This window comes from Capricornis sumatraensis, chromosome 14 (genome assembly GCF_032405125.1).
Source record: "Capricornis sumatraensis isolate serow.1 chromosome 14, serow.2, whole genome shotgun sequence".
Lineage (NCBI taxonomy): Eukaryota > Metazoa > Chordata > Mammalia > Artiodactyla > Bovidae > Capricornis > Capricornis sumatraensis.
In genome coordinates this window covers 59,102,216-59,127,096 of record NC_091082.1, presented here as the reverse complement: position 1 = coordinate 59,127,096, position 24,881 = coordinate 59,102,216, and the positions used below count along the sequence as shown (strand labels likewise).

Below are 24,881 nucleotides of genomic sequence, written 5' to 3'. Positions count from 1 at the left end.
TGGTCTCCATGGAGCCACTAGGGTGGCCGCTGTTACCTGGCGACCTCCTCCCTGGGCAGCAGGAGGGACTCCTGCATTCGAGGTCTGTGTGTGCTGAGCGAGGATGGAGCCCCGAAGTGGTTGGGCGGTTCACATGAGCGTGTCGTCAGCCCTGGGTCTCTCCAGCCTCACAGACTCACCTGGCTTTATTGGGGCAGGGATTTTATCCTGCTCTGAAATATAGGAATGGGATTCCCCCATGCCCCTCTGCCCCCTCCACCCTGTACAGCCTGTGAGTAGCCAGCTGAGCGAAATTCCAGATTCCCTGTCTGTTTGCTGGGCAGCATCACAGCCTCTTTGGTCTTGACTGACCAGAGAGAAAGATGGGAGGACTCCTGTAACCGGCTCATTTTCTTCTGGCTGTTTTTAACCTGTCAGAGCTGCCCTTAAGTTAGCTATCAGGGACCAATTCTGGAAGGATTTCTTGATACCAACCATAAAACTAAAAACCATTTCATGGCTACGCATCTATGAGAGAGGCAAGGCCGAGAGGACCAGGCTGTTTCAGCTCGGAGCAGAGAGTGGGACTGACGCTAATTAAAATGCTCTGAGTCAGGCATTTCTTGGCTTGCAGGAGTGCACCACCCCCACGTCCCCTTGGCCACGTCTCGTGATTGCCTGTCGTCCCAGAGTGCTCCGCAGAGAGCGCCGGCCTCCCAGCTGTGAGGGTCTGGGGTGGGCTAAGCCTGGGTGCCTGAGCACACCAGGAGGACCCAGAGCAGCCTAGCCAGTGTGGGTGTGGTCTGGGAGCAGGAGTTGGAGATGAGGCCTAAGTTCAAGGACTCTCAGGAAACCATGGGTTTAAAAACAAAACAGTTACTTTTAAATCTTACTGTTTCTCTCTTCATTCTCAGGGGACCTTGCTTATTTTTATAAATTTTCTTCTCATGAGAATTTTTTCCTCCTCCCACCATCAAGCTCACCAGCCCACCTGGGCTCCCATCTGTGGCCACCCCTGCCCTGGGCTGTGGATCCCACCCCGTCTTTCCTGTGCAAGGACTTGGCCCCTTTACTCCACCTGTGTTTTCCGGCCATCCTGTTGGCAAAGCTGGTCAACAGAGTTTTCTGTATTGCTGTCTCCTCTTTTTGCTTCCTTCTTCTTCCTCTTCTCTCTTCAGTTTTTCCTCCGTGTCATCATACGTCCTGTTTTCAAGGTCCAATTGCCCCATCGATGTCAATTTACAAATACCTCATTTGCTTGAAGCAGGATCCAAAAAAGCTCTAACTCTCCCTGGTGGACCCCTCCCAGGCTTTTGCCTCTACCTCTTCACCCCTGTTGCTTTTCCTCAAGGTTCGCGCCCCTCCCTTTATGTGGGAACATGACCTGATGGACTGATCACTCCCTCCCTTTGCAAACTGTCTTCACTTGGCTTCTGGAGTACACACCATCCAGACTTCCCACGTGCCTTGCTGGCTGTGCCTTCGCAGTCTAAAGCAGTGATCCTCCTCCCTGGCTGGGCGTTAGGATTGTCTGGGGAGTATTAAAAAGAATTGCTGGCTCCTGGGCCCCGTCCCCAGAGTTTCTGCTCTGGTTGATCTGGGTCGGGGGGCACCTTTGCCTTGTTCTTTTCCTCCAGTTCCCCACGTGAGCCTGTTGTGCAGATTGGGGGAGGGCCCCTGGTTCGACGTTGGAGCACCCTGGCTCCATGCTCAGATGCTCCTCTTTCTTCATTCCCAAGATGATCTCATCCAATTCCACAGCTTTAAATACCATCCAAAGACTGATGGCAAGCAATGACCTCTTTCTGAACTCCAGACCCACTTATACAACTGTCTCCTTGACGTCTCCGGTTAGATACCTGATAGGCACCTTTTTGTTTTATTAATTAATCAATTAATTTTCACTTTTGGTTGTGCTGGGTCTTCATTGCTGCATGCGAGGTTTCTCCAGTTGGGGCGAGCAAGGACTACTCTCTAGTTACAATGTGCAGGCTTCCTGTCGTGGTGGCTTCTGCTATTTCAGAGCACAGGCTCTGGGGTGTGCAAGCTTCAGCAGCTGCAGCTCGCAGTTCTCTAGAATACAGGCTCGGTAGTTGTGCGTAGTTGCTCAGACTTAGTTGCCCCTCAGCATGTGGGATCTTGCTGGAGCAGGGTTCAAACCTGTGCTCCCTGCATTGCAAGGCAGATTCTTAATACTGCACCACCAGAGAATACCGCCCCCACCCCGGCCAACACATGGGTATTTGGAACTTATTGTGGCCAATGTAGAGCTCCACCCATCTGGAAACAGCACTGCCATTGAGTTACTCAGACCAAAAACCTTAGAATCATCTTTGGCATCTTTTTTTCTCCCCTACCCTACATCTAATCTATCAGTAAGTCCCCAGGGCACTACCTGCAGAACAGATGTTAGATCCAACCATTTATCACATCCACCACTATAGCCAGCTCCCAGCTTATCCATCTACACTGGGATAGCCTCTCAGCCAGTCTGTCTGCCTCCACCGTGGCCTTCCACAGTTTATATAGACACCATATAGATGCTAGAGCAGCTTTGTATATTGAATTATATTGTTAACATTTCCCTGTTTTCAATAATTTCCCATCAAACTAGGAATGAAATGCAAATTCTTTTACAACAGCCTGTATGGCTGCACGTACTGTGGCCCTTGGCTGTTCTCTAATCTCATTATCACTCACATCGTTGCCATACCAGTTTCTTTACTGTTGCCCCTGTCTCAGGACCTTTGCACCTGCTGTTTTTCTAACGAGAGTACTCTTCCCCTAGCTACCTCTGTTGTCATTTCCTCAGTGAGACCCCATATTTACAGCAGAGTCCTAATCCCTGCTTTGTTTCTTATGGCATTATTAATCCTTGGCACTATATTATATATTTGCATATGATTTACATTATACAACGGCAAGGACTTCTGTATAAGAATAGCATTTGATGGAAATTACCCAGAGGTCCAGTGGTTAAGACTCCAAACTCTCACCACTGAGGGCCCAGGTTCAACCCCTGGTCGGGGAACTAAGATCCCACAAGCCACATGACACAGCCTAAAAAAGAACAGCATCTGGTATATACATGGTGGGTACTCAATAAGTCTTTGTTGAAACACTTGAATCTTCAAGGCTCAAGCCTCCCCTTCTGGCCACTGCTAAACTGAGCATTGGGCAAGAGACACCTCCTGAGCCAGTCTGTGACAGATGTGCATTCCTGGTCACCTCTGCTTGAGGCTCTAGACCAGAGGTCGGGAGACTTTTTCTGTAAAGGGCCAAGTAGTAAATGTTTCAGGCTCTGTGGGCCATACAGCCTCTGTCGCATCCACTTAGTTGGGCCCTCATTGCGCCAAAGCAGCTGTAGATAATGCAAAACACATGGGTGTGGCCATTTTAATAAAACTTTATTTGCAAAAATAGGCACACCCACTGGCCATAGCTTGTTGACCCCTGCTCTAGACTCCTACTGATTGTGAAATTTTTGGCCTTTTCCCCAAATTCTCATGGGCATGAAAGAAGTACTCGACAATCTGATGGGCGGGATGAATTTTTTCCCAGAAGTGGGGAAGGCTCCTCCTGGAGAAGCTCTGGCTTGTTTAACCAGACCATCCACTTCCTCACTACTGGGAAGATGCCCATGTGGAGCAAAAGGATGGCAAGAGTATGTGGGCTTTCTTCTTAAAGGAGCCACAGCAGCCTTTTCCTCCTCCATCCATCTTTCAAAAAGCAGAGCTGCAGAAGATACGGCACTCGTGCACCATGGGCTTTTTACTGTTTGACTTAGAGAAAGGAGGGGACTGCATTTCGCTTTCTCGGGTTCTCCTACAACATACTAGAACAGCATATAATGTTTTATACGCACCATTCACTTGGGGATCTTGAAACTAGGCTGGATGAAAAGACTTGGATTTAAAATCTGCCTCCGCCACTGACTAGCTCTGTGACCTACTTTATAGGGTTGCTGTGATGGTAAAGTTACGTAGTGTTTGTAGAGTATGTCATCATAGCTGCTAACATTTATTAATTGCTTTCAAGGCATTGTGCACTTTGATAAATACAATTAAGGTATTATCTGAACGCTCACACAACCTATGTTTTTGTAGATCAGGAAACTGAGTTTAGGGACTTCCCTGGTAATCCAGTGGTTAAGACCCTTTGCTCCCAATGCGGGGGGCATGGGTTCCATCCCTGGTCAGGAAATTAAGATCCCATATGCCACACGACATAGCTGAGAGAAAAGGAAACAGTTTAGAGAGGTTAAGTCCCTTGCCCAAGGTCACACAATGAATGTGCAGCAGAGCCCACATTTAAATCCAGGTTGTCCGCCACCTTCATAGTGCACATAACAAGCCTTCCATAAATGATGGCTCTAGGGACTTCCCTGGTGGTCCAATGGTTGAGAATCCACCTTGCAACGTGGGGGACGTGGGTTTGATCCCTGTTTGGGAAACTAAGATCCCACATGCCACAGAGCAGCTAAGCCCGTGCACTGCAACTATTGATCCCACATGCCACAACTAGAGAGTCTGTGTGCCACAACAGAAGATTCCACAGAGATGCAAGGAAGAGCCCATGTGCCACGACTGAGACCCGATGCAGCAAATACATAATTTTTTTTTTTTAATGATGGCGCTAGTTACAGCCAGTGGTAGCTGCTCCAGCAGGTTTTGTGTCTAACTAAGGAGTAATTTTGAATACGATTCGGCAGTCATGCATCCAGGCAGCGTTGTGTTCATTAGCCCCATTTCACTGATTCTCTTGCTCAGGGGCCCTCAAATGAGGCTTCGATATTTGCTCTCCTCCCACTTTCAGAGCCTATGACCTTCCTGGTGCCATGAGTAGCTCCTGGCAGCTGCCGCTCTGTGGCCAGGGCAGGGGTCATGGGGGAGGAGGCCTTGGTTGTTCACCTTGATGTCGCACTTTCTGAACAGCTTCCAAGGGATGAGCTCAAGCTGTTGGCGAGTTCCTAAAATTCTTTCGTCACTGACTCAGAGACATCCCCATCCTCCTTCCTGTTCCCTCTCAAGAACTGTACTGGGTTGTCGCATTGATTGAAGATCTGCTTGCCCCCTGAGATGATGGAAATGTTTTGTCAACCTGCTGTGAAAGAGTGGTTAAAGGATAGGCTTTGGAACCACCAGCTAGTGAGCTAGGAATACTAGTTCTTGAGAGCAGAGAGACCATTACTGAGTCTTCTTTGACCCTGAACTTATGTTTGGCTAAGTGCTGTGTCATTGGTGTAACTAAGAATATGGAATATTCCTTCCCTTTATTTATTTGGAGTATAATTAACTTACTATATTTGTTTCAGGTGTGCAACATAGTGATTCAGTATTTTTATTCACTATAAAATGATCACCACATTGTCACCATACAAAACTATTATCATATGGACTCTGTCCCCTGCCCATGAGTTATTTTATAACTGAAAGTTTGTAACTCTTGATCCCTGTCACCTATTTTGCCCATCCATTGCCCCCACCCCCACCCCAGGAATCGCCAGTTTGTTCTCTGCAGCCGTGAGTCTCTGTTTCCTTATGTTTGTTTGTTTTGTTCTGTGGCTGAGTAACATTCCATTGCATATATACCACTTCTTTATCCATTCGTCTGTCGATGGACACTGAGGTTGCTTCTGTAACTTGGTGTCTGTAAATAATGCTGCATGAACTATCACCGTGGTTTTATTATTCTTAATAATCTTGGCTAATGCTTACTGAGCATTTTTTGCTTACCAAGGTCCATGCTAAGCCTTTTCATGCTTTATATCATTTGATCCCCTAAACCAATAGACCTTTCTGCAATAAAGGAGGGTTCCACATCTGCACTGTCCAATACAGTGCTCACTAGCCATGTGTGGTTACTGAGCATTTGAAATGGGACTAGTGCAACTAAAGAACTGCATTTTTACTTTTGTTTGATTTTAAATTTAATTAAACTCAAGTAGTCGCAGGTAGTTAGTGGCTACTGTATTGGACAGCTTAGCTCTAAACAATGTTTTTAACCTCTTTTACAGATGAGAAAAAGTGAGGGTTAGAGGATTAAGTAATTTGCCAAAGATACTTAACTTTATAGTAGCAGAGCCAGTCTTTGGACCAGTGTTTCCTCTCCAGAGCCCTGGCTCATCACCACCATGCTGTATGCTCTTTCTATTATACCTTTTGCAAAAGTTGTTTCCTGGTTGCAGACTTTTCCCTAACCCTTCCTACCATGTATATATATGCAACACCCCCTTGAAATGTACAAGACCTATCCAAAGAAAGTTGGAAAACTTACCAAAGGATATAAAAAAAGACCTGTGTAAATGAAAAAAAAAAAAAATTCCAGGGACTTCCCTGGTGGTCCAGTGGCTAAGACCCCACACTTCCAGTACAGGGGACCTGGTTTTATCCCTGGTCAGGGAACTAGACCTCCCATATCATAACCAAAAGAGTTCCTATGATACAACTAAAGATCCTGTGTGCCACAACTAAGACCTGGCACAGCCAAATCAATTCATTAAAATAATTTATTTTAATCAAAGTAAATTTTGTTTTAAATCTCATGTTCCTGGTAGGAAGACTTGGTATTGCAAAAATACCATTTTTTCCCCAGATAATCTCTGGACTGAGTATAATTTGCTTCCAAATCCAGAAAGTAATTATAGGGAAATGTTATTCTAAAAAAATATGCCAGTAGAGTCAAAACACTGTTGAAAAAGGATGGTTGCGGATGGAGTGGCCTCATTCTGTCCATAGCAAGATGTCTAGAAAAATGTTTTATTAAATCACGAATCGGTAAGGGACTACCAATAAATGTGGAAAATGGGTTATCCATCCAGAAATTAATAAAGCTGAATCCTTACCTCATGCCATACATAAAAATCTAAACATTAAAAAAGAAACTACTAAAACTATAGAAGAATAAAGGTACTTTTTATAATATTAGACCGGGGAAAATGGGAAATTATAAAGGAAAAAATGGACAGATTTTACTATACAAAAAATAAGAATTTCTGAATAGGTAAAAAAGCACCATAAGCAAGGTTTAAAGGTCAGTTGAAAAATAAAGGAAAAAAGAAAGGTCAACTCACACTGGGCAAAAAATGAACAAATACAAAAACACATAGCAACACACAGGATTAAAACCTTAACTAGCAGAGAGTATCAACAGTGCAATAAGAAAAAAGCAGCCAGGAGAAGGTTGGAGAGGTGTGAACAGGCAATTCACAGAAAAAGCAATACAAACAGCGAATAAGGATGTTCCACTGCATTGGTGATCAGAGAAATACAATTTAAAACAATTAGATGCTGTTTTTCACCCACTGGACAAGCGGAAATTACTAATTATCCCCAGTTTGGGCCTGCACGATGGGAATGTAAATAAGTCCAACATTTTAAAAGAGCGCATAGCAAGATCCAGCCAAATTGTAGTTATGCATGTTCTTCAGCTCTGTGGTTCCACTCCGTATACTGTTCTGTTCTACCATACGGAAATAGCCACCCAGGCATGCCCAGATGTGCACTGCAGTATTCTGTGTAATACCAAAGAAGTGAAGACAATAGCTGCATCTAACAAAGGTTAAAGCATGGTGCAGCATATTTTAGAATACACTTGTGGCCGTTAAAAAGGATGGAGTGGATCTGTCTGTGATGATATGGAAGTATACGTTTGATATATTAAGAGAAAGCAAGTTTCAGAGCAATGAGTACAGCATGATCCCATTTCACTCTTTTATTTTAAGTCTTTGTATGCAGGAAGAGAGTTGGAAGGGCATGCATACAGGCTGTTGACAGTGGGGGCAGGGAAAGGAGGTCTTCATATATGTGTGTGTGTGTATGTATATATATATATGCATATATACGGGGCTTTCCTTGTGGTTCAGCTGGTAAAGAATCCGCCTGCAATGCAGGAGACCTGGGTTTGATTCCTGGATTGGGAAGATCCCCTGGAGAAGGGAAAGACTACCCACTCCAGTATTCTGGCCTGGGGAATTCCATGGACTATACAGTCCATGGGGTTGCAAAGAGTGGGACACAACTGAGCGATTTTCACAACAATAATGCATACACACACACACACACACACATCCATGTGGCTTATACTTTTACAATGAGCAAATAATGCTTTTAGAATATATCTTGTTTTAAGGTATCTTGACCTGAAAAAGGAGTCTGAGTTCCAGCCATGGCTCCCTCACTTAGCTGAAAATCAAAGTGAAGGACTTACCCTTCTTTGACTTTAGTCACTTTCTCTGTTTAAAGATAAATGAGTAAAATTTTAAACTTTTCCATATTTTTCAAGTGTTATGATGGGTGTGGCTCCCATCAAACAAATGAATAAGCCTGTGTTTTCCTTCCTTAATACAGGAGTTGCACTAGATCTCTAAAGATCCTTCCAGTTCCTACATCTAAGAATCTCTGATCTCAGATTTTCTTGGATTTTGAAATTTAAAAAAAAAATGGGAGGTGGGGGACTTCCCTGGTGGTCCAGTGGTTAGGACTCCACACTTCCAATGCAGGGACCCCGAGGTTTGATCCCTAGTCAGGGCACTAAGTTCCCACATGCCATGTGGCATGGCCAAAAAATTTAAAAAAAAAACAAAACTGGACCTGGTGTCATGGTTCTCGGTGGGAACCCATGCAAGCATACCTTCAGCCACTGCAGTTTCTGGAGGCTCCACTGTTTCTTTTAGTTCTAGGAACCTCTGCTCCTGGGGCTTGCCTCTTGGGAGGAGGGGCAGACCCTGCAGGATGGAGGCCTGTCCGGGGCCAGCAGGGCCGCTGGGTTTACTCTGGGCCACGGAGAAGAGAAGCTATTTTTGTTGTGGGGGCTGAATGGTTGGCCTCTGGCCAGGAGCGCGTGCTTGCCGGTGTGGTCGATGCGCCTTGCCTACTGAGGCCGTTTCTGCCACTGCTTCCAGAAAGCACTTGAGAGCACGTTCGTCCAATGCCAGGAGCTTAAACCTGAGATGAGTGTACAGAGATGAGTGTTCTTTTTTGTGTGTCCTTCCCCACTCTGGCCTTTAGAAGGGCAGCAGTAGACCAGAGGGAAGTGGGAAAGACTTTCCTCCCAGATCTTTGCTCCTTGACAGAGGCCCCCCTCCTCATAGTGGCTGTAGAGAACTCAGTTCTGATCTGGGCTTTCTTGTCCTTATTGGAGCTGAGCAAGCGGCCCTTGCCTCCATCAGTCTGCTGAGGTTACTCCGTGGTGCAGCTCATCTCACCTACTGGCCAAATCTATTTTTAATATGAGGTTTGTTGTTGTTCAGTCACTAAGTCATGTCCAACTCCATGGTCAGCAGCAAGCCAGGCTGTGTCATCACTATCTCCCCAAGTTTGCTCAAACTCACATCCACTGAGTCAGTGATGCCATCCAGCCATCTCCTCCTCTGTCGTCCCCTTCTCCTCCTCCCTTCAATCTTTCCCAGCATCAGGGTCTTTTCCAATGAGCCAGCTCTTTGCATCAGGTGGCCAAAGGGTTGGAGCTTCAGCTTCAGCATCAGTCCTTCCAATGAATATTCAGGGTTGATTTCCTTTAAGACTGACTAGTTTGATCTCCTTGCTGTTCAAGGGACTCTCAAGAGTCTTTTCCAGCACCACAGTTCTAAAGCATCAATTCTTTGACACTCAGCCTCCTTATGGTTCAACTCTCACATCCGTACATGACTACTAGAAAAACCATAGCTTTGATTATACAGACCTTTGATGACAAAGTGATGTCTCTGCTTTTTAATACTCTGTCTAGGTTTGTCATAGCTTTTCTTCCAACAAGCAAGCATCTTTTAATGTCATGGCTGCATCATCACCTGCAGTTTTGGAGCCCAAGAAAATAAAGTCTGTCACTGTTTCCATTTTTTCCCCCATCTATTTGCCATGAAGTGATGGGACCAGATGCCAAGATCTTAGTTTTCTGAATGTTGTCTTAAGCCAGCTTTTTCAATCTCCTCTTTCATCTTCATCAAGAGGCTCTTTAGTTCCTCTTCGGTTTCTGCCATTGGGGTGGTATCATCTGCATATCTGAGGTTATCGATATTTCTCCCAGCAGTATTGTTTCTAGCTTATGATTCATCCAGCCTGGCATTTCACATGATGTACTCTGCATGTATATTAGGTTATTTCTTTTTTTTTAGATTTATTTATTTAGCTTTGGTTGCACTGGGTCTTTGTTGCTGTGTGCAGACTTCCTCTAGTTGCCGTAAGCAGGGGCTACTCTTCATTGTGGTATGTGAGCTTCTCACTGAGGTGGCTTCTCTTGTTGTGGAGCATGGGCTTTAGTTGCCCGTGGCATGTGGGATCTTCCCGGATGAAGAATTGAACCCACATCCCCTGCACTGGCAGGTGAATTCTTAACCACTAGATGAGGAAAGCCCCCAAATCTTTTTTCAGTCCAGCCTGGGAATGGTGTAAGTCTTGGTGTAGGGCTCAATCTGGGCCTGGTGGGTACCTGGATCCATATCCAGCCAGCTTCCTCAGGTAAACCCAGTGTCCCATGTCAGCCTCTGACAAGAAGGCCATTGGAGCAGGTGCCCACATCCCTCAGCCCTTGGTTTGTGCAGAGGGACAGCTTCCGGCAGGCCACTGTGTGGCCAGCTCCAGGGCAGAGCAAGGGGATTTACTGGGCACTGTGTGTTCATTTGTATACATAATATTGTAGGTACCCTGGTGGCTCAGATGATAAAGTGTCTGCCTGCAATGTGGGTGACCTGGGTTCAATCCCTGGGTCAGGAAGATCCCCTGGAGAAGGAAATGGCAACCCACTCCAGTACTCTTGCCTGGAAAATTCCACGGATGGAGGAGCCTGGTGGGCTACAGTCCATGGGGTCACAAAGAGTCAGACACGACAGAGCGACTTCACTTCACTTCGAGCTCCTAGAGTTATACAGCTTGGTGGCGCAGGCTGGAAGCGTGGTACCACCTGAGACCCACATGTAGACCATGACTTCCTCACCAGCATCAAGCTGTCATTGTGACAAGCACACAGGAGTGCCTCTTGGGGACCGGGCTCTAAGTTAGCACCTCTCCTATGCCCACTGACACCTGTGGTACAGGAAAAGCAGCTGGTGCAGGCAGTTCGAGGTTGATTCTGTTGGTCATCGTGGTTACATCCTTTGACCGGTGTTCTTAGCTACTTTCTTTTTTCTTTTTCATTTCATTACTTTCTTATTTGCCTGCATTGGGTCTTCGTGGTGGCATGTGGGATCTTCTCTGCGGTGAACGGGTACATGGGATCTTAGTTTCCCAGCCGGGGATTGAACCCACATCCCCTGCATTGGAAGGCAGGGGATTCTTAACCACTGAACCACCAGGGAAGTCCCTTTAGTTACCTTCTTGATTACAGACCTTCTGTAGCCCTCCTCTTCATCCATTTCTAATCTGGGGGGATTTTGTTTTTCCTTTCAGTTGCAGAGCTACTTTGCCGCCTGTGAAGATGAGACCCCTGCCATCCGCAACCACGACAAAGTCCTGCAGCGTCTGTGTGAGCACTTGGACCACGCTCTGCTCTACGGGTAAGAGGACAGCAGTTTCTGGAGAGGACCATGCGGCTGGGCAGGGCAGGACCAAGGCCATGGTAGCCTCCAGAGGAAAGTCCCTAGCCTTGACTGCCCTTTATTTCTTCTTTCCTGGCAGAAAGACATTGGTCTCACTCAAGGGGGCTGCAGACTATCTGAGCTTGTCCCAGTAGTCCGTCTCTGAGCAGGCATGAATGATGGGGGATGGGATTAGCCACAGATGAAATGATGGCGTGAAGGCCTGGTGGAGGAGGAGGAGGAGGAGACCTGTGGGTGCCCTGGGAATCCCAGCTTGCAGCCTTGGACTTCCTGCTGACTCAGAGGCTGGTGGGCCCGCTGACCACAGGGTGGCCCCATCCAGGTCACAGCAGCTCCTGTCCTACTTTCTCAGGCTGCAGGACCTCTCATCTGGCTACTGGGTGCTCGTGGTTCATTTCACCAGGAGAGAGGCCGTCAAGCACATCGAGGTGCTACAGCACGTGGCCACCAACCTGGGGCGCAGTGAGTAGAGCCAGGCTGACTCGAAGAAGCTTTGCCCTCCCTGCGGGTAGCTTGGGACTCAGGTCAACCTGGGAGGCCAAGTGCTTCGTGGTGTCCAGTGGTGGAGGGCTGTTGAGATGCCAGCGCTCTCCACAAGGCCTCACTTCTCCCCAGCACATGACATCTGGCTGCAGCCTCATGGCTGTGGGGAAGGAGAGTAAGATGCTAAAGAGAGCTGGGCTCCTCCTGAATCCCAGCCTGAGCATGAGTGAGGGGTCTCGCCTCTCTCCCTGAGCTATGATCAGTGTCAGCTACAGGGTCAGCGCAGCATTGTTACATTTCTCAACCCAGCTGGGGTTTGCAGTCTGCCCTGGGATTTGCAGTCTGCCCTGTCAATCCAAGTTTCCTGGCCAGTTACAGGCTCGAGTCTGATGAGGAAGGTTAAGATTTCAGGGCGTGGCACTTCCGCAAGTGAGAAGGCTGTTGGGGTGCTTGCTCTCCCCGGCCACTCCTCCTCCCTTCACTCCTTGGCAGGCCAAGGAAAGCTGCCACCTGCTGGGCCTTCCTCCCACTTACTCCTGCCCTTCATTTGCAGGCCGGGCCTGGCTGTACCTGGCCCTCAACGAAAACTCCCTGGAGAGCTACCTGCGGCTGTTCCAGGAGAACCTGGGTCTCCTGCACAAGTACTATGTCAAGTGAGTGTCCGGACGCGGGGTCTCATGCACGGAGCTCCTGCGTGCCCCTGAGCCTCATCCCAACATCGTACCCATGCACATACCACACTCTGCCCGCCCCTCAGGGGCCTAGCCTGGCCGGGCAGCCTGAAGACACACCAGTGATGGCCTGAAAGCCAGTGGAGCTTGCCTATGATGGCTCTGGCCAGGAGACCAGGTTCCAGCTGGGCTCCACGAGTCGTTTGGTGCCTGATCAGCCTTTGCCTGACCCTCCAGCCAGGCCTCAGACCTGACCAGAACACTCAGCCTTTGCTGGCGTTGCTGCAGGAAGTGTTCAGAGCAGCTGCCGAGAGCTGCCACAGGCCCCATATATGAAGACATGGGCAGTAAAGTGCCTGTGCTGGAAGGGGGTGGGCAAAGGCTGCATCAAGCTTGGGGATGGAGGGAGGAGGTCACACATCAAACTTCAACACAACTGGCTTGTTGGGGAGGCAGGGCTATGCTGGAAACCAGGCCCAGAGCCACCATGAATGACCCTGTCTCATGCCCTGCAGGAATGCCCTGGTCTGTAGCCATGACCACCTGACCCTCTTCCTGACCTTGGTATCCGGGCTGGAGTTCATTCGGTTTGACCTGGACCTGGTGAGACATCCCAGCTCTCACTGCTCATAGGGGCAGAGGGGTGGGCAGGATGGGCGAGGTCCCGCCCAGGGAGCCTGATGGGCGAGGCTGAGTCTGAGCATCGTCCTGTTTTTTCAGGTGAGGGAACGGTTCAGGGGCTGCCCAGGGGGACGAAGGTGACTCTTGGCCAGAATCCCTGGTTTGGGTGGCTCCTTCCTGTCTCTGCCCCAACTTGGAGAAAAACCACATCGCCTAGAGTATGTCAGCATTTAATACTCCTTCATGTTCAGAACATGAATCTTTTGAGAGTCGAGGCAGATTCATCCTTGGGCCTCCTGGGATCCTGGAAGCCTCTCAGCTTCCTGCTTCCCAGCCTCCCTCCTGGTCATGGTCAGTCACGGTCACGGTCACGCACTAGAGCCATCGCAATGCAGCCCAGGAGCTTCAGAGGCACCTCTGCAGCCTTATCAAGATGCAAGAAACTGCCCCCTGCTAATTGGATCACCAGCCTAGATCCAGACTCCAATAGCACAGACCTAGAAAGTAGTAGACACTGGGGAAAATGAGTACAACAAGCTACGGAGGGTCAGGAGGCCCAGCAGGCACTGTCGTCCCCGGGCCCCGGGCCCACAGCCTTATGGGCCACAACCATTCACAATCCTCCTCTCAGCAGTTTATTTCTGGACTTAGTACCTTAAGCACGTTGATTTCCAAAGAAAAACCAGCCTGGGAGAGTGTGAAGGCAGGTCTGAGGAAGGCCGTGTATTCAGGCCCACCGTGGCCTGCTGGCACCCCAACCTGCCTCTTCCTCTCTTTCCCCAGGATGCCCCCTATTTAGATCTGGCACCCTACATGCCCGACTACTATAAGCCCCAGTACCTGCTGGACTTTGAAGACCGCCTCCCCAGCTCGGTCCATGGCTCAGACAGCCTCTCCCTCAACTCCTTCAACTCCGTCACCTCCACCACCCTGGAGTGGGATGACAGCGCCATCGCCCCATCTAGTGAGGGTGAGTGCCAGGGTGGGAAGGGGCCAGCCTCTGTTGTGAATGGATTCTAAGCTGCGTAAGCCTGACCAGGGGACATCTTTCTCGGCTGGTCCAGTGGTGGAAATTCAGCGTTAAACCAGGCCAGTCACTTCCTGGCTCTTCTCTTTCTCAAAGTCCCAGTGGTGCCTCAGAAACTGATTCTGGGGATCAAAAGCCACGATGAGATCTTATGAATGTTAGACCCCTTTTCAGAAGGCTGCAGACATGCACCAGGGCAGTTCTCTGCGGTCAGGAGGATCAGGAAGGCAACCTGGAAACTTCTGACATTGCAGGGGTGAGCACCGCCCACTTTGGGCGGTGGTCCTACCCTCGATTCTAGGTAGAAAAGGCTAAGCAACCCCTGGAAGGAGGAAGGAGAACCCAGTGGGTCTCAAAGTTTAGAGGCAGACTCGCCCCCATTTCCCCTGGTCCATCGATTTCTGAGTCCCTCCTGTCCTTGACAGTGTGTCAGAGGCAATCACACACATGGCAGCAAAGACCAAAAAGAGAACATCCTCACGTCTGTAGTCATTTGTTGTCTTAGGTTGGAACAGCCTGGTTTCTTCCAAACCTTTGGCCTCTGTGTTGATTTGTAAAACTGGCTGTTTCCCCACGTGGGAAACCAGAACTGTTTATGTACTGCACCCCACCCCATCTCCAGCGAAGGGGCTCCAAGCACCAGTTCAGCCCCAGGGGCACCCAGAATTGCATCAGCATTGAGACCTTGACCTTCTTTGTTTCTGCCTGTGGTGTGGTCCTCTCTCCCAGGGAGGGCAAGTTACTTTCAGTCTGGTGTTAGCTAGATTTGTATTGCTCTCATAGGAGCAGGAGATAGCAGCTCAGTCTCCTTGGATTGGGCTCAGGGAAGTTGGCGGGACAGGCCTCAAGGGCCAGACTGCCCAGCGACAGAGGTGTCCCTTGAGCCCACCTCTTCTTAGCTGCTGGGTTTGGCGGGAAGGAGAGCAAGGGGTAGGAAAGGAGGTTAGGTGCAGGGGAGCCGTGTTCTTCCGGGCGTGGAACGGATTGCCCGCAGGTCATCCTAGGGGTCAGAGGTCACTGGGCCAGTGCCCGAGCTGAGAAGCAGGTGGGCTCCTTGTAAATTCCCCTGAGGTGGTCAGAGAAAATATGGAAAGTTGAATTTTTCCTCTCTTGTGTTCTTCCCATGCCTCCCACCCTGTTGCCCCCCACCCTCCCTGTCCTGCCAAACTACCTGTGTTTCTAATCTTCAGTTTTGTCCCTCGTTTTTGTAGATTATGATTTTGGAGATGTGTTTCCAGCAGTGCCGTCTGTACCCAGCACAGACTGGGAAGGTGGGACAGAGTCCGCTGTTACCCTCTTTTCCTGTTTTGCAACCTTTCCATACCAAGCTTGCTGCATGATTCAGAATCAGCTTGTTATTTATGATAATGTCAATGATCGTAATAAAGCCAAGTCTGGTGTTCTGACAGATGGAATTCTGCAGTAGAACTTGACCTTGAGGCCTAAGCCAGCCCCTTCTCCCAGTGCAAAATTCTTCCCTTTATGCCGTGACCTTGAGTAGCTGAGTGCGTTTTGGGGACACATGGATCACCCGTCCCAATTCCAGTGCCAGTCATGCACCAGACATGTACAGGGGACTACCAGCTGTGGGGCCCTCGTGGGGAGATTGTTCAGGAAAACTCTGCCTTTGAACATGGGGGTTGCGAGCTCCTTTAGGTCAGATGCGCTTCTGTGTTACAGACATCAGGAGGCAGTGCAGACGGCTTGATCCATTTCTTAACGGCTTTCTCGAGGGTGTTTTGGAGGAGATTGAGGTCTGAATGAGGGAAATTGCCCTAGCACGGCTGAAACATCCTCTTTGAAATTTTAAGGTCAACTAAAGTGAAGTTTGTCAGGCGCTTCCCTGTTGGCCCACTGGTTGAGGCTTTGAGCTGCCAATGCAGGGGGTGTGGGCTTGATCCCTGGTCAGGGAACTAAGATCCCAAATTTCACGCAGCATGGCCTTAAAGATTAAAAAAAAAAAAAAGAAAGAGATCTGTTCACCCTGTCCACTAGGTGGCAGCAATGCTTGGGCCTTTTTCTACTGGTGACGCCACTTCTGGGCTTGAGACAGCCCTGAAGCTATTCTTGGGATTCCCATGACTATTCCAAGCAGAGGACATATTTCTGAGAAGGTTAATCCTTCCTCCTTAAAGCTGAGGCCAAAACCAGACCCCCTGTTAATAAACAGCCCTGCCCTGAGGGCCACTTCTGCCCAGGGTGGGTGCAGGGTCGGCCTCTGGAGGAGGTGGTGCCGGCTGGTCACCCTGAGCCGAGAGACGGTGGTTCTGCTCAGAGCTGGCCCCTGTGTTGTTCCAGCCGTCATCTGAGTCACGGATGATGGAGGCTCTTTTCCCAAGTAATGTGAGTGTGCAGTAGCTTTGGTTTGAGGGGAATGAGATATGGCTTTGAGAAAAATAAATTTATGTCATCTGGCCAAGAGAATAGTATTGAGGAGCCCCCATTTTAAGCTGAGATGAGCTTGAAATCCAGAATTCCATCATAACATCATTTACCCTTTCTGCCTCTCTTCTTGCAGCTCACATGCTGGGCATTGATCCCCACCCCCCCAGGTCTAACAACTAACCCCCTCCTGACCCAGCTACTTTCCTATTGCAGTCACTTGACAAACAGGGCCTGACCCTCCTCTGCAGCCCTCCAGAGCTCCCTGTGGCCTGAGAACTAACAGCCCAGTTGCACTGCTTGCTCGGGCTGGGCTGGGCTCCGGGGTGGGGTAAGGTTGTCCCAGCAGTGACCACCCACTTTCCTGGTTCCTGGAGTGCTGACAATGCCCTGAGCCAGTTTGGCGGCTCCCCTGAGGTGGCTCTGTCTTCTCACACCTGGAGAAGAGCAGGATTTGGAGGCAGCTCTGGGCCCTGGGGTGGGGACGGGGAGGCCTCTCCAAGAGCCCTGACTTATGTACAGAACTGGTGGGTATCCCAGCCCAGACCCCACCACACCCAGTGATCTGCTTGCTCCCCTCCTGGAACCCCTTCCCTGGGCAGCTGCACCTCTCGGGGCCGAACATGAACACGTGGACTTAGAAGAGCCTCCTCTCAGACTGAAGGGCAGGCTTTTCTGCCTCTGAGAAACAAGCTCTGGGGGTCCCTGGAGATTTGAAGAAAGGCTCCTATTTCACTCGTGTTTCTCTAGCAGAGCTGGCAGCTGCTCTTTGCCCCCTCCTTTGGCCTTATATTAAAAGACAGTGTACTTTTGATGCCATGCTGCGTCAGCAGACAGCTACCCCGTGGCTTCCCAGATCCACAAAGCAGGCTGGGCCCTTCCAGATGAGGCTGAGGGTGGGAAGCCTGTGCACCACGTCTCCTCTGGCAGATAAGGGCCAGCAAGATGTGCTCAGGCTGGCAAATGGGGCATGAACATCCTGTGTCCTTTGCCATCAACCATCACCATCACCCGAGCTATCCTGCCAGCCTGGGCGGCCTTCCATCTGCCACTGGATAAACACCCCTTATGCTTCCATGCTGACACTCCCTCCTCTCAGTGTCCCGTTCCAGGGACCTGGGATGGACAGCTGGGGATGGGAGGGCTGTTAAACCAGCTCCTCTCCAGAGGGCCTGTCTCCCTGGGGGAGAGTGCCCAGGGAGGGCCAGTAGGCAGGCTGAGGTTTGAAGGAAATGAAGTTCTTGGCACCTGCCTCTCAGGGGAGGAGGGCCCACGAGGAATCCATCTCTGCGGGGGCAGCGACTCTGCGCACCTTTCTTCCCCTCTGCCCTCTTCACTGTGCTCTGGGTCCTTCTTCCTGCCCTTCCCCCCACTCCTCAGCCTTAGACTCCCTGTCCTGGCCTCTCAGTGTTTGCAGCCCTCATTTTCTCTGATCCTGGTTCTCTTCCCTCCTCCTTTGTCCTTCTGTATCTGCCACCATGGGGGTCCCTTCAGAGGACTTTGGGTATCTCAGTCCTGTCAAGGGCGTGCTGCGCTAATAGAGGCGCATGTTAGCCTGCGAGGTGTGCTGCCCATCTTCTGAGCCATCAAGGTCACCACCCCCACAGGGCTTAAACCTGGAGTCTGCTTAACCTTGAGGCTCTTGACTCAAACTCGGCCAAATTGTTGAGAGCTCTGGGCGGGGTGGGGAGACCCAGAAGGGGTGGCGATGGCATTCCTCCAAGTTGCTCTTTAAGCGCAAATCCCATGTCCCGCTAGTGGGAGGCTTCCACTCCTGAAACGGGGCCACCCCGGTCAGAATGCTCTGGGAAGAACTCGCCTGCCTCCCTCCCGAGATAAGGCATGCTTTGGGGGCCTGGGGTCCCCAGCTGGTGTCTGAAGGGCTGTCTCGTGTTTCCTGTTCTCCCAGACGGAGACCTCACAGACACTGTCAGCGGCCCCCGCTCCACCACCTCAGACCCAACCAGCAGCAAGGCTTCCACCAAGAGTCCCACCCAGCGCCACAACCCCTTCAATGAGGACCAGGCCGAGACTGTCTCCTCCTCCGACACCACCCCTGTGCACACGAGCTCTCAGGAGAAGGGGGAGTCCCACACCCCGGACCTACCGGACACCTGCACAGAGCTCGAGGTCATCAGGTCAGCGGGGAGGGGGCCTGAGAAGCTGGGTGAGCGTCCTGGTGTCCCTCCTGGCCACTCCTAGCATCGCTTTTTAGTCCACCCAAACTAGGACGTACCCCCTTTCACTCCGAGGACATTTGGCCCTCTTCCTGGAGACCAGGCACCCCTCCCCTGTTCAGTGGTTCTTTGATCAAGAGGAAAAAGAGGGCCCGAGCCTAGAAGATGGGTGGCCCAGGCGACAACACGGACGGCTTCCTGGGCCAGGGCCAGGCCCAGGCTGCCGGGGCATTTGTCTGGTCCATCCAGAAAGTGCCTTCAGCCTGGACTTCTTTCCAAGGGAGTTCTTGGACATTAATGCACAAGTTCTGAAATTTGTACCACTTCTAGTTGAGCATGGCTCACTGAAAGAAAAGCATCTTCATCACATTGATGGGGACATAGAAGGAAGGAGGAGGTGGATGACAAGGTTGGAAACTCTTGGCCAAGAGCCTCCTCGGCTCCCTGACCTCCTCCAGCTCCTGCTCTTGAGTCTCTCCACCTGAATAAGAGGGTTCCCGCCCCAAGGTGGGGGGAGTTGCTCCCCAGTGATTGGAGCCAGGAGTCCCACTCCCAAAGGCTGGTTCAAATCCAGAGCAGCTAGAGAGGTTCAGACCTAGAGTTGCTTAGCCAGGTCCACTCTAGCCAACTCGGAACCACGGAGCCAGGAATTTGAGCTCAAAAGACTTTGAGTCTTTTGAATTATCCATTACAATACCTAATGTAAAGTGAGGTCAGCTCAGGGTCCACTGCCCACCTCCTCTGGGGAGGCTGAGTAGAGGGGTCACTGGTCTGACCAGCCATGGCCTGTTTCCATTCCTGAAAGACAGCTAGCCCAGTGTGCCACCAGCTAGAACTCACAGGACCCACTTAGGGGTTCCCCTGTGCCTTCCTCGTGCTGGCCCTGCCTCTGACAGCAGCGGGAGGTACTTGGCGCCTGAGCTGCTGTTGGCCCCTGGCCCAGGGTCCCATGCCTATAGCTGCCCGGGACACCTGAAGCTCTGACTCTCTGAGCTCCTTGCCCAGGTTCACCTGTTCTGACCTAGTGCACCTCGTTGCCCTCAGTATCGGTTACTCAGCTTTAAACCTCTCCCAATCACTACCATCCAGGGTCACCAAGAAGAAGAAAACAGGCAAGAAGAAGAAGCCCAGATCAGATGAGGAAGCAAGTCCACTCCACCCAGCCTCCACCCAGCACACGTGTGCCCATCAGGGCAATGGCGACACCGTGGTCAGCAGCCCAGGCCCTGGGCAGGGCTCCCCAGACACCACCCTGGCCTCCCCGCCGCAGGAGGGAGAGGGGCCTGGCAGCACAGTGGAGAGCAGTGAGCGCTCAGAGCCCGGCCAGGTGGGCCTGCTTATTCCCGAGATGAAGGACACCTCCATGGAGCGCGTGGGGCAGCCCCTGAGTAAGGTCATCGACCAGCTCAATGGGCAGCTGGACCCGGCCACCTGGCACTCCCACGTCGAGCCCCCAGACCAGTCCTTTCGGACCGGCTCTCCCGGGGATGCCCCGGAGAGGCCGCCATTTTGCGACTTTAGTGAGGGGCTTCCAGCCCCAATGGACTTCTACCGCTTTACCGTCGAGAGTCCAAGTACTGTTACATCAGGTGGCGGCCACCATGACCCTGCAGGGCCTGGCCAACCGCTGCATGTTCCTGGTGGCCCTGCGGCTGCTGGCCAAGAAGAGGCGCGGGGAGGAGGAGGACCAGGACAGACACCTCGGCCCTTAGAGGACACCCCGGGGGAGACACAGAAGCCAGAGGCCCAGGAACTGGACACCCGGCTGCCCCAGGTCGGTGAGGGGCTGGAGCCAGAGCCTGGGACCCAAGAGGCTCTTTGCAGACTCAAGGGAGACCAGCCCAGCCCCTGTCTGAGCAGCGCCGAGGACTCCGGGGTGGAGGAGGGCCAGGGGAGCCCTTCTGAGATGACCCACTCGGCAGAGTTCAGGTGAGCCAGTCGGTCTGTGCCACACGTGTGAGCTACGCCTCTCCTTAGTCAAGGCACGCTGGGCGTCTGCCCTCCATATAGGCAAGCACAGCTCCTGGAAGACCTAGCCTGGGCTGGGAGGTAGGAAGGGGTATGGCCCTCTGGTGGCGCCTCACCTCCGTGTGGGCACCGTCTCCATACTCGCTTCGTCTCCGTGCGCCTGTGCGGCCTCTGCCGGCCCCTGCTCTAGCTGACCCTTCATCCTCCCGACACTGTCCCCCCACAGAGTAGACAACAATCACCTGCTCCTGCTGATGATCCATGTGTTTCGAGAAAACGAAGAGCAGCTCTTCAGAGTAAGTCCCGGGATCCCAAGAATGAGCAAGAGCCGCGCAGGGAAGGCACGGTCAGATGGGCCCCACGCCCGCTCAGAATGGGGCGCAGGCTGTCCAGGGCGCGGTGTGCGCCTCGGGGTCTGACCTCTCTGCTCCGGCCCCTCAGATGATCCGAATGAGCACCGGGCACATGGAGGGCAACCTGCAGCTGCTGTATGTGCTGCTCACAGACTGCTATGTCTACCTGCTCCGAAAAGGTGCCTGCCACCCCCCACCAAAACCCTCTCGCCTCCCACCCCTCTACCCCCTGGCCCCCTGCCCCCGAGTATCTCTCTGCTGCACGTGGTGATGAACATGCACAGCTGGGAAGGGGCTGTCAGTATCCCAGGACATGAGCCTGGGGGCCCCTCCATGAGTACCCCATGTCATTCTCCTACCCCATCATTGCAGATAGCAGGGCGAGGGCAGGTCCTCACTGAGAAAAGGTCTTAGGAAATGGGGCAGGGGAAGGGCAGAGAGGCCCCCAGGGGTAACAAGCACTGGGGTCTCCTCTCTCAGGGGCCACAGAGAAGCCATACTTGGTGGAAGAGGCTGTTTCTTACAATGAGCTCGACTATGTGTCGGTGAGTTCGGGCTCCGTGGCTGGTGTGTGCTGTCTGTGCGGCTCCACGGGCCACCCAGCCTCAGAGCTGCAGAGCAAGGCCGACCCCTGGCCTCAGTCCCAGGGTGGGTGCCAGCTCTCATCTACCCCCGGGATGCCGAGGATAAGAACCAAGCCCAAGGGTCCCTCTTCCTCCTCTATACATCCGACCATCCCTTCCCACTTCATGGTGACCCCAGTCTCTGCTTCTTCCCCCCCCAGCCCGCCCTCTATCTGGCCATGGCTGCCCCTGTGGCAGCCGCGGCCAAGCTCCGTGTGCATGTGAGGGTGTGGTTTCCGGCAGGTGGGCCTCGACCAACAGACGGTGAAGCTGGTGTGCACCAACCGCAGGAAGCAGTTTCTGCTGGACACAGCGGACGTGGCCCTGGCCGAGTGCGTGACACGCCCCTTCCGCCGGCCAGGAGACAGAGCATGCACTTCCGGCCTGGCCACACTCCTGTGGGGGAGGGTGGGAAGTGGGCTTTGAAGAAGTAGAAAGCAGAGACGAGTTTCCTTTGGACCCTGCGGTCCGGGCAGAGAAGCAGGGGGTTGACAGACACAGTGACCGACTGGGGACCTCAGACCCTCAGTGGCCCCCAGAGAGGAAAAGAGGGCTGGCAGAATCGCCCCCACAGGACAGAAAGCACAGCCCCTGCTTCGGGGCCACGGGGCCACTCCTGGCCCACGTGCTTCCGTGTGAAAACTGTCTATCCTGAGGTCGGGTCTTCATCTGAGTCCTGCTGCGTCACTTCATCCGGGCTTCCCTTGTCATCAAGACCCAAGGTCCCTTGGCCATCGTGAAGGGTTAGGTTTCCCAGACCACCGTTTGATGACCATGGACGGCTGCCACCTCATTGCCCCACCCGCCACCTTAGCTCTGGTTCCAGATGGGTCCCTCCCCTCAAACCCTGTGACCCCTTCAGGTCAGATGTCCGCAGGACTAAGCCCTGTCCCTGTGAGGGGTGGGGGCCCCAGGCCTCTGACAGCAGACCCCACTCCCCACACAGGTTCTTCTTGGCTTCTTTGAAGTCAGCCATGATCAAGGGCTGTCGGGAACCCCCCTACCCCAGCATCCTGACTGACGCCACCATGGAGAAGCTGGCTCTGGCCAAATTTGTGGCCCAGGAATCTAAGTGTGAAGTAAGAACCTGGGGAGGAGAGGCTGTTGTCCCTGAGGTGCGAGCCCTGGTGTCAGGGTCACGAGGTGCAGACAGCGGGCGTCTGTGTTTCTCCATCATCTGCCTGCAGCAGGCTCTCTCCTCCTCCCCAGCTGGGGTGTGTCCTCACCCTGACAACGGCCATTCTTGCTTCTGACCCCAACCTCACCGCTCCGTCCCCTGCCCCCTCCCCCCCCAGGCGACCGCTGTTACTGTGCGTTTCTATGGGCTTGTGCACTGGGAGGACCCCCAGGACGAGTTCCTGGGCCCCATCCCCTGCCACTGCTCACCCCCCGAGGGCAGCATCACCAAAGAAGGCATGCTGCATTACAAGGCGGGCACCTCCTACCTGGGCAAGGAGCACTGGAAGACCTGCTTCGTGGTGCTCAGGTGAGAGCTCTGGCCCGGAGGCTGGGGTGGGGGACAGCACCCTCCTTCCCACGGGGAACCTAGAACTTCTCTGTGTTGTCAGCCGCATAGGGCCCAAGGAAGCCCAGGACATCTCCGGTGGACTAGGGCTGCTGTCCCCAGGTTTGGGGGTGCGCATTCCCTGTGGTACCTCTGTAGTTCTTCCACCCTCCCAGCCGCCCCAGCCTCCTTGGCCTCTGGGTTTCAAGCCCCAGCTTGCAAGGATCCCCAGGATGTAGGCTCTGCAGGCCCCCAGATCCCAGCCCAGACTCACCCCTGCCCCATTGTGCCCCTGCAGCAACGGGATCCTCTACCAATATCCTGACCGCACCGACGTGACGCCCCTGCTCTCAGTGAACATGGGGTGAGTGTCCTGGGCAGTGGGGTTGCTGGGCAGGTATTGGGGCCTGTGTTGCTGCCGAAGGTCAAGGTCTACTCAGCCCCACCCCCACTCAGTGCCCTGGGGTCTGCTGAGCTCTGGGGGAAGCAAAAGGAGCTCCCTGCCTGGAAAGGATCCAGTCTGATGGGGAGTCAGTCCTTCCCCTGGGAAGCGCCTGACCTAAGGGGGAGTTGAACACACATACACCTGGAGGGAGCGCCAGGCCCACAGAGGTGGGCAAAGCACACTGATCCTGAGAGGGCAGGGCTGAGAGCCGATTCTCCACCCCTCACCTGGCCCTGTTCAGTATGCAGAAGGACTTTGGTAATCCTGGAGATTAAAGGTGTTACACAGAAAAGAGGTCTGGGCGGGGCTGCCCAGCTGTGGGGTCTGGACCACCCTCTGGCGTCCTCCAGACCCCAGACTCTGGGGCAGCCCCAGGAGCTCCCCTGTACCACCCCTGCCTCCTCGACCCGTCTCACCCTCCTCCTCTGGCCCAGGGGGGAGCAGTGCGGTGGCTGTCGGAGATCCAACACCACGGACCGGCCCCACGCCTTCCAGGTCGTCCTCGCCGACCGGCCCTGCCTGGAGCTGAGCGCTGACAGCGAGGCTGAGATGGCCGACTGGATGCAGCACCTGTGCCAGGCCGTGTCCAAGGGGGTGAGCGCCTGCTCCCCTCCCCCAGCCTGGGCCCCCAGGGCCCCTCCCTACACCCAGACGCAGCACAGAGCAGCCCCCGAGGACCAATCAGGACCTCCAAGAACCAGCCCAAGAGTCCACCCTGGAGCTTAGGGCCACCCGTGGCCTGACGCTCCCACCATCACTGGGCCAGCCCCTGTACTCCTGAGGTGGGCGGAGTCTGCTTGACCTCTGGAGGGCTGGGCAGAGGGGCTGGCTGGCCCCTGAAGCAGGGTGTCCTGGTGCAGACCAGCCCTGGAGAGCTCCAGCTTGCCCCTCCTTTCCCCCACCCATGCCCCCCAGGTCATCCCCCAGGGGTTAGCTCCCAGCCCTTGCATCCCTTGCTGCCTGGTAATCACCGATGACCGCCTCTTCACGTGCCACGAGGATTGCCAGACCAGCTTCTTCCGCTCCCTGGGTACTGCCAAGCTGGCCGACATCAGTTCTGTGTCCACTGAACCGGGCAAGGAGTACTGCCTCTTGGTGAGCCGGGTGAGGGGGGCAGG

At 52.8% G+C, this 24,881-nt stretch overlaps 1 protein-coding gene across 1 annotated transcript in view; it reads left to right on the top strand.

Moving 5' to 3' along the window:
• Nucleotides 1-24,881, top strand: part of PLEKHM2 (pleckstrin homology and RUN domain containing M2) — a 39,134-nt gene that overhangs the window by 12,572 nt on the left and 1,681 nt on the right. Inside the window, exons 2-18 of the mRNA XM_068985884.1 lie at nucleotides 11,361-11,467; nucleotides 11,862-11,971; nucleotides 12,546-12,645; nucleotides 13,179-13,266; nucleotides 14,068-14,254; nucleotides 15,523-15,582; nucleotides 18,603-18,831; nucleotides 19,960-20,799; nucleotides 21,065-21,134; nucleotides 21,280-21,370; nucleotides 21,672-21,736; nucleotides 22,058-22,146; nucleotides 22,761-22,893; nucleotides 23,110-23,300; nucleotides 23,617-23,682; nucleotides 24,198-24,357; nucleotides 24,679-24,858. Of these exons, the coding sequence (XP_068841985.1) occupies nucleotides 11,361-11,467; nucleotides 11,862-11,971; nucleotides 12,546-12,645; nucleotides 13,179-13,266; nucleotides 14,068-14,254; nucleotides 15,523-15,582; nucleotides 18,603-18,831; nucleotides 19,960-20,799; nucleotides 21,065-21,134; nucleotides 21,280-21,370; nucleotides 21,672-21,736; nucleotides 22,058-22,146; nucleotides 22,761-22,893; nucleotides 23,110-23,300; nucleotides 23,617-23,682; nucleotides 24,198-24,357; nucleotides 24,679-24,858 (2,766 nt within the window). The remainder of the gene's footprint in view (nucleotides 1-11,360; nucleotides 11,468-11,861; nucleotides 11,972-12,545; nucleotides 12,646-13,178; nucleotides 13,267-14,067; nucleotides 14,255-15,522; nucleotides 15,583-18,602; nucleotides 18,832-19,959; nucleotides 20,800-21,064; nucleotides 21,135-21,279; nucleotides 21,371-21,671; nucleotides 21,737-22,057; nucleotides 22,147-22,760; nucleotides 22,894-23,109; nucleotides 23,301-23,616; nucleotides 23,683-24,197; nucleotides 24,358-24,678; nucleotides 24,859-24,881) is intronic.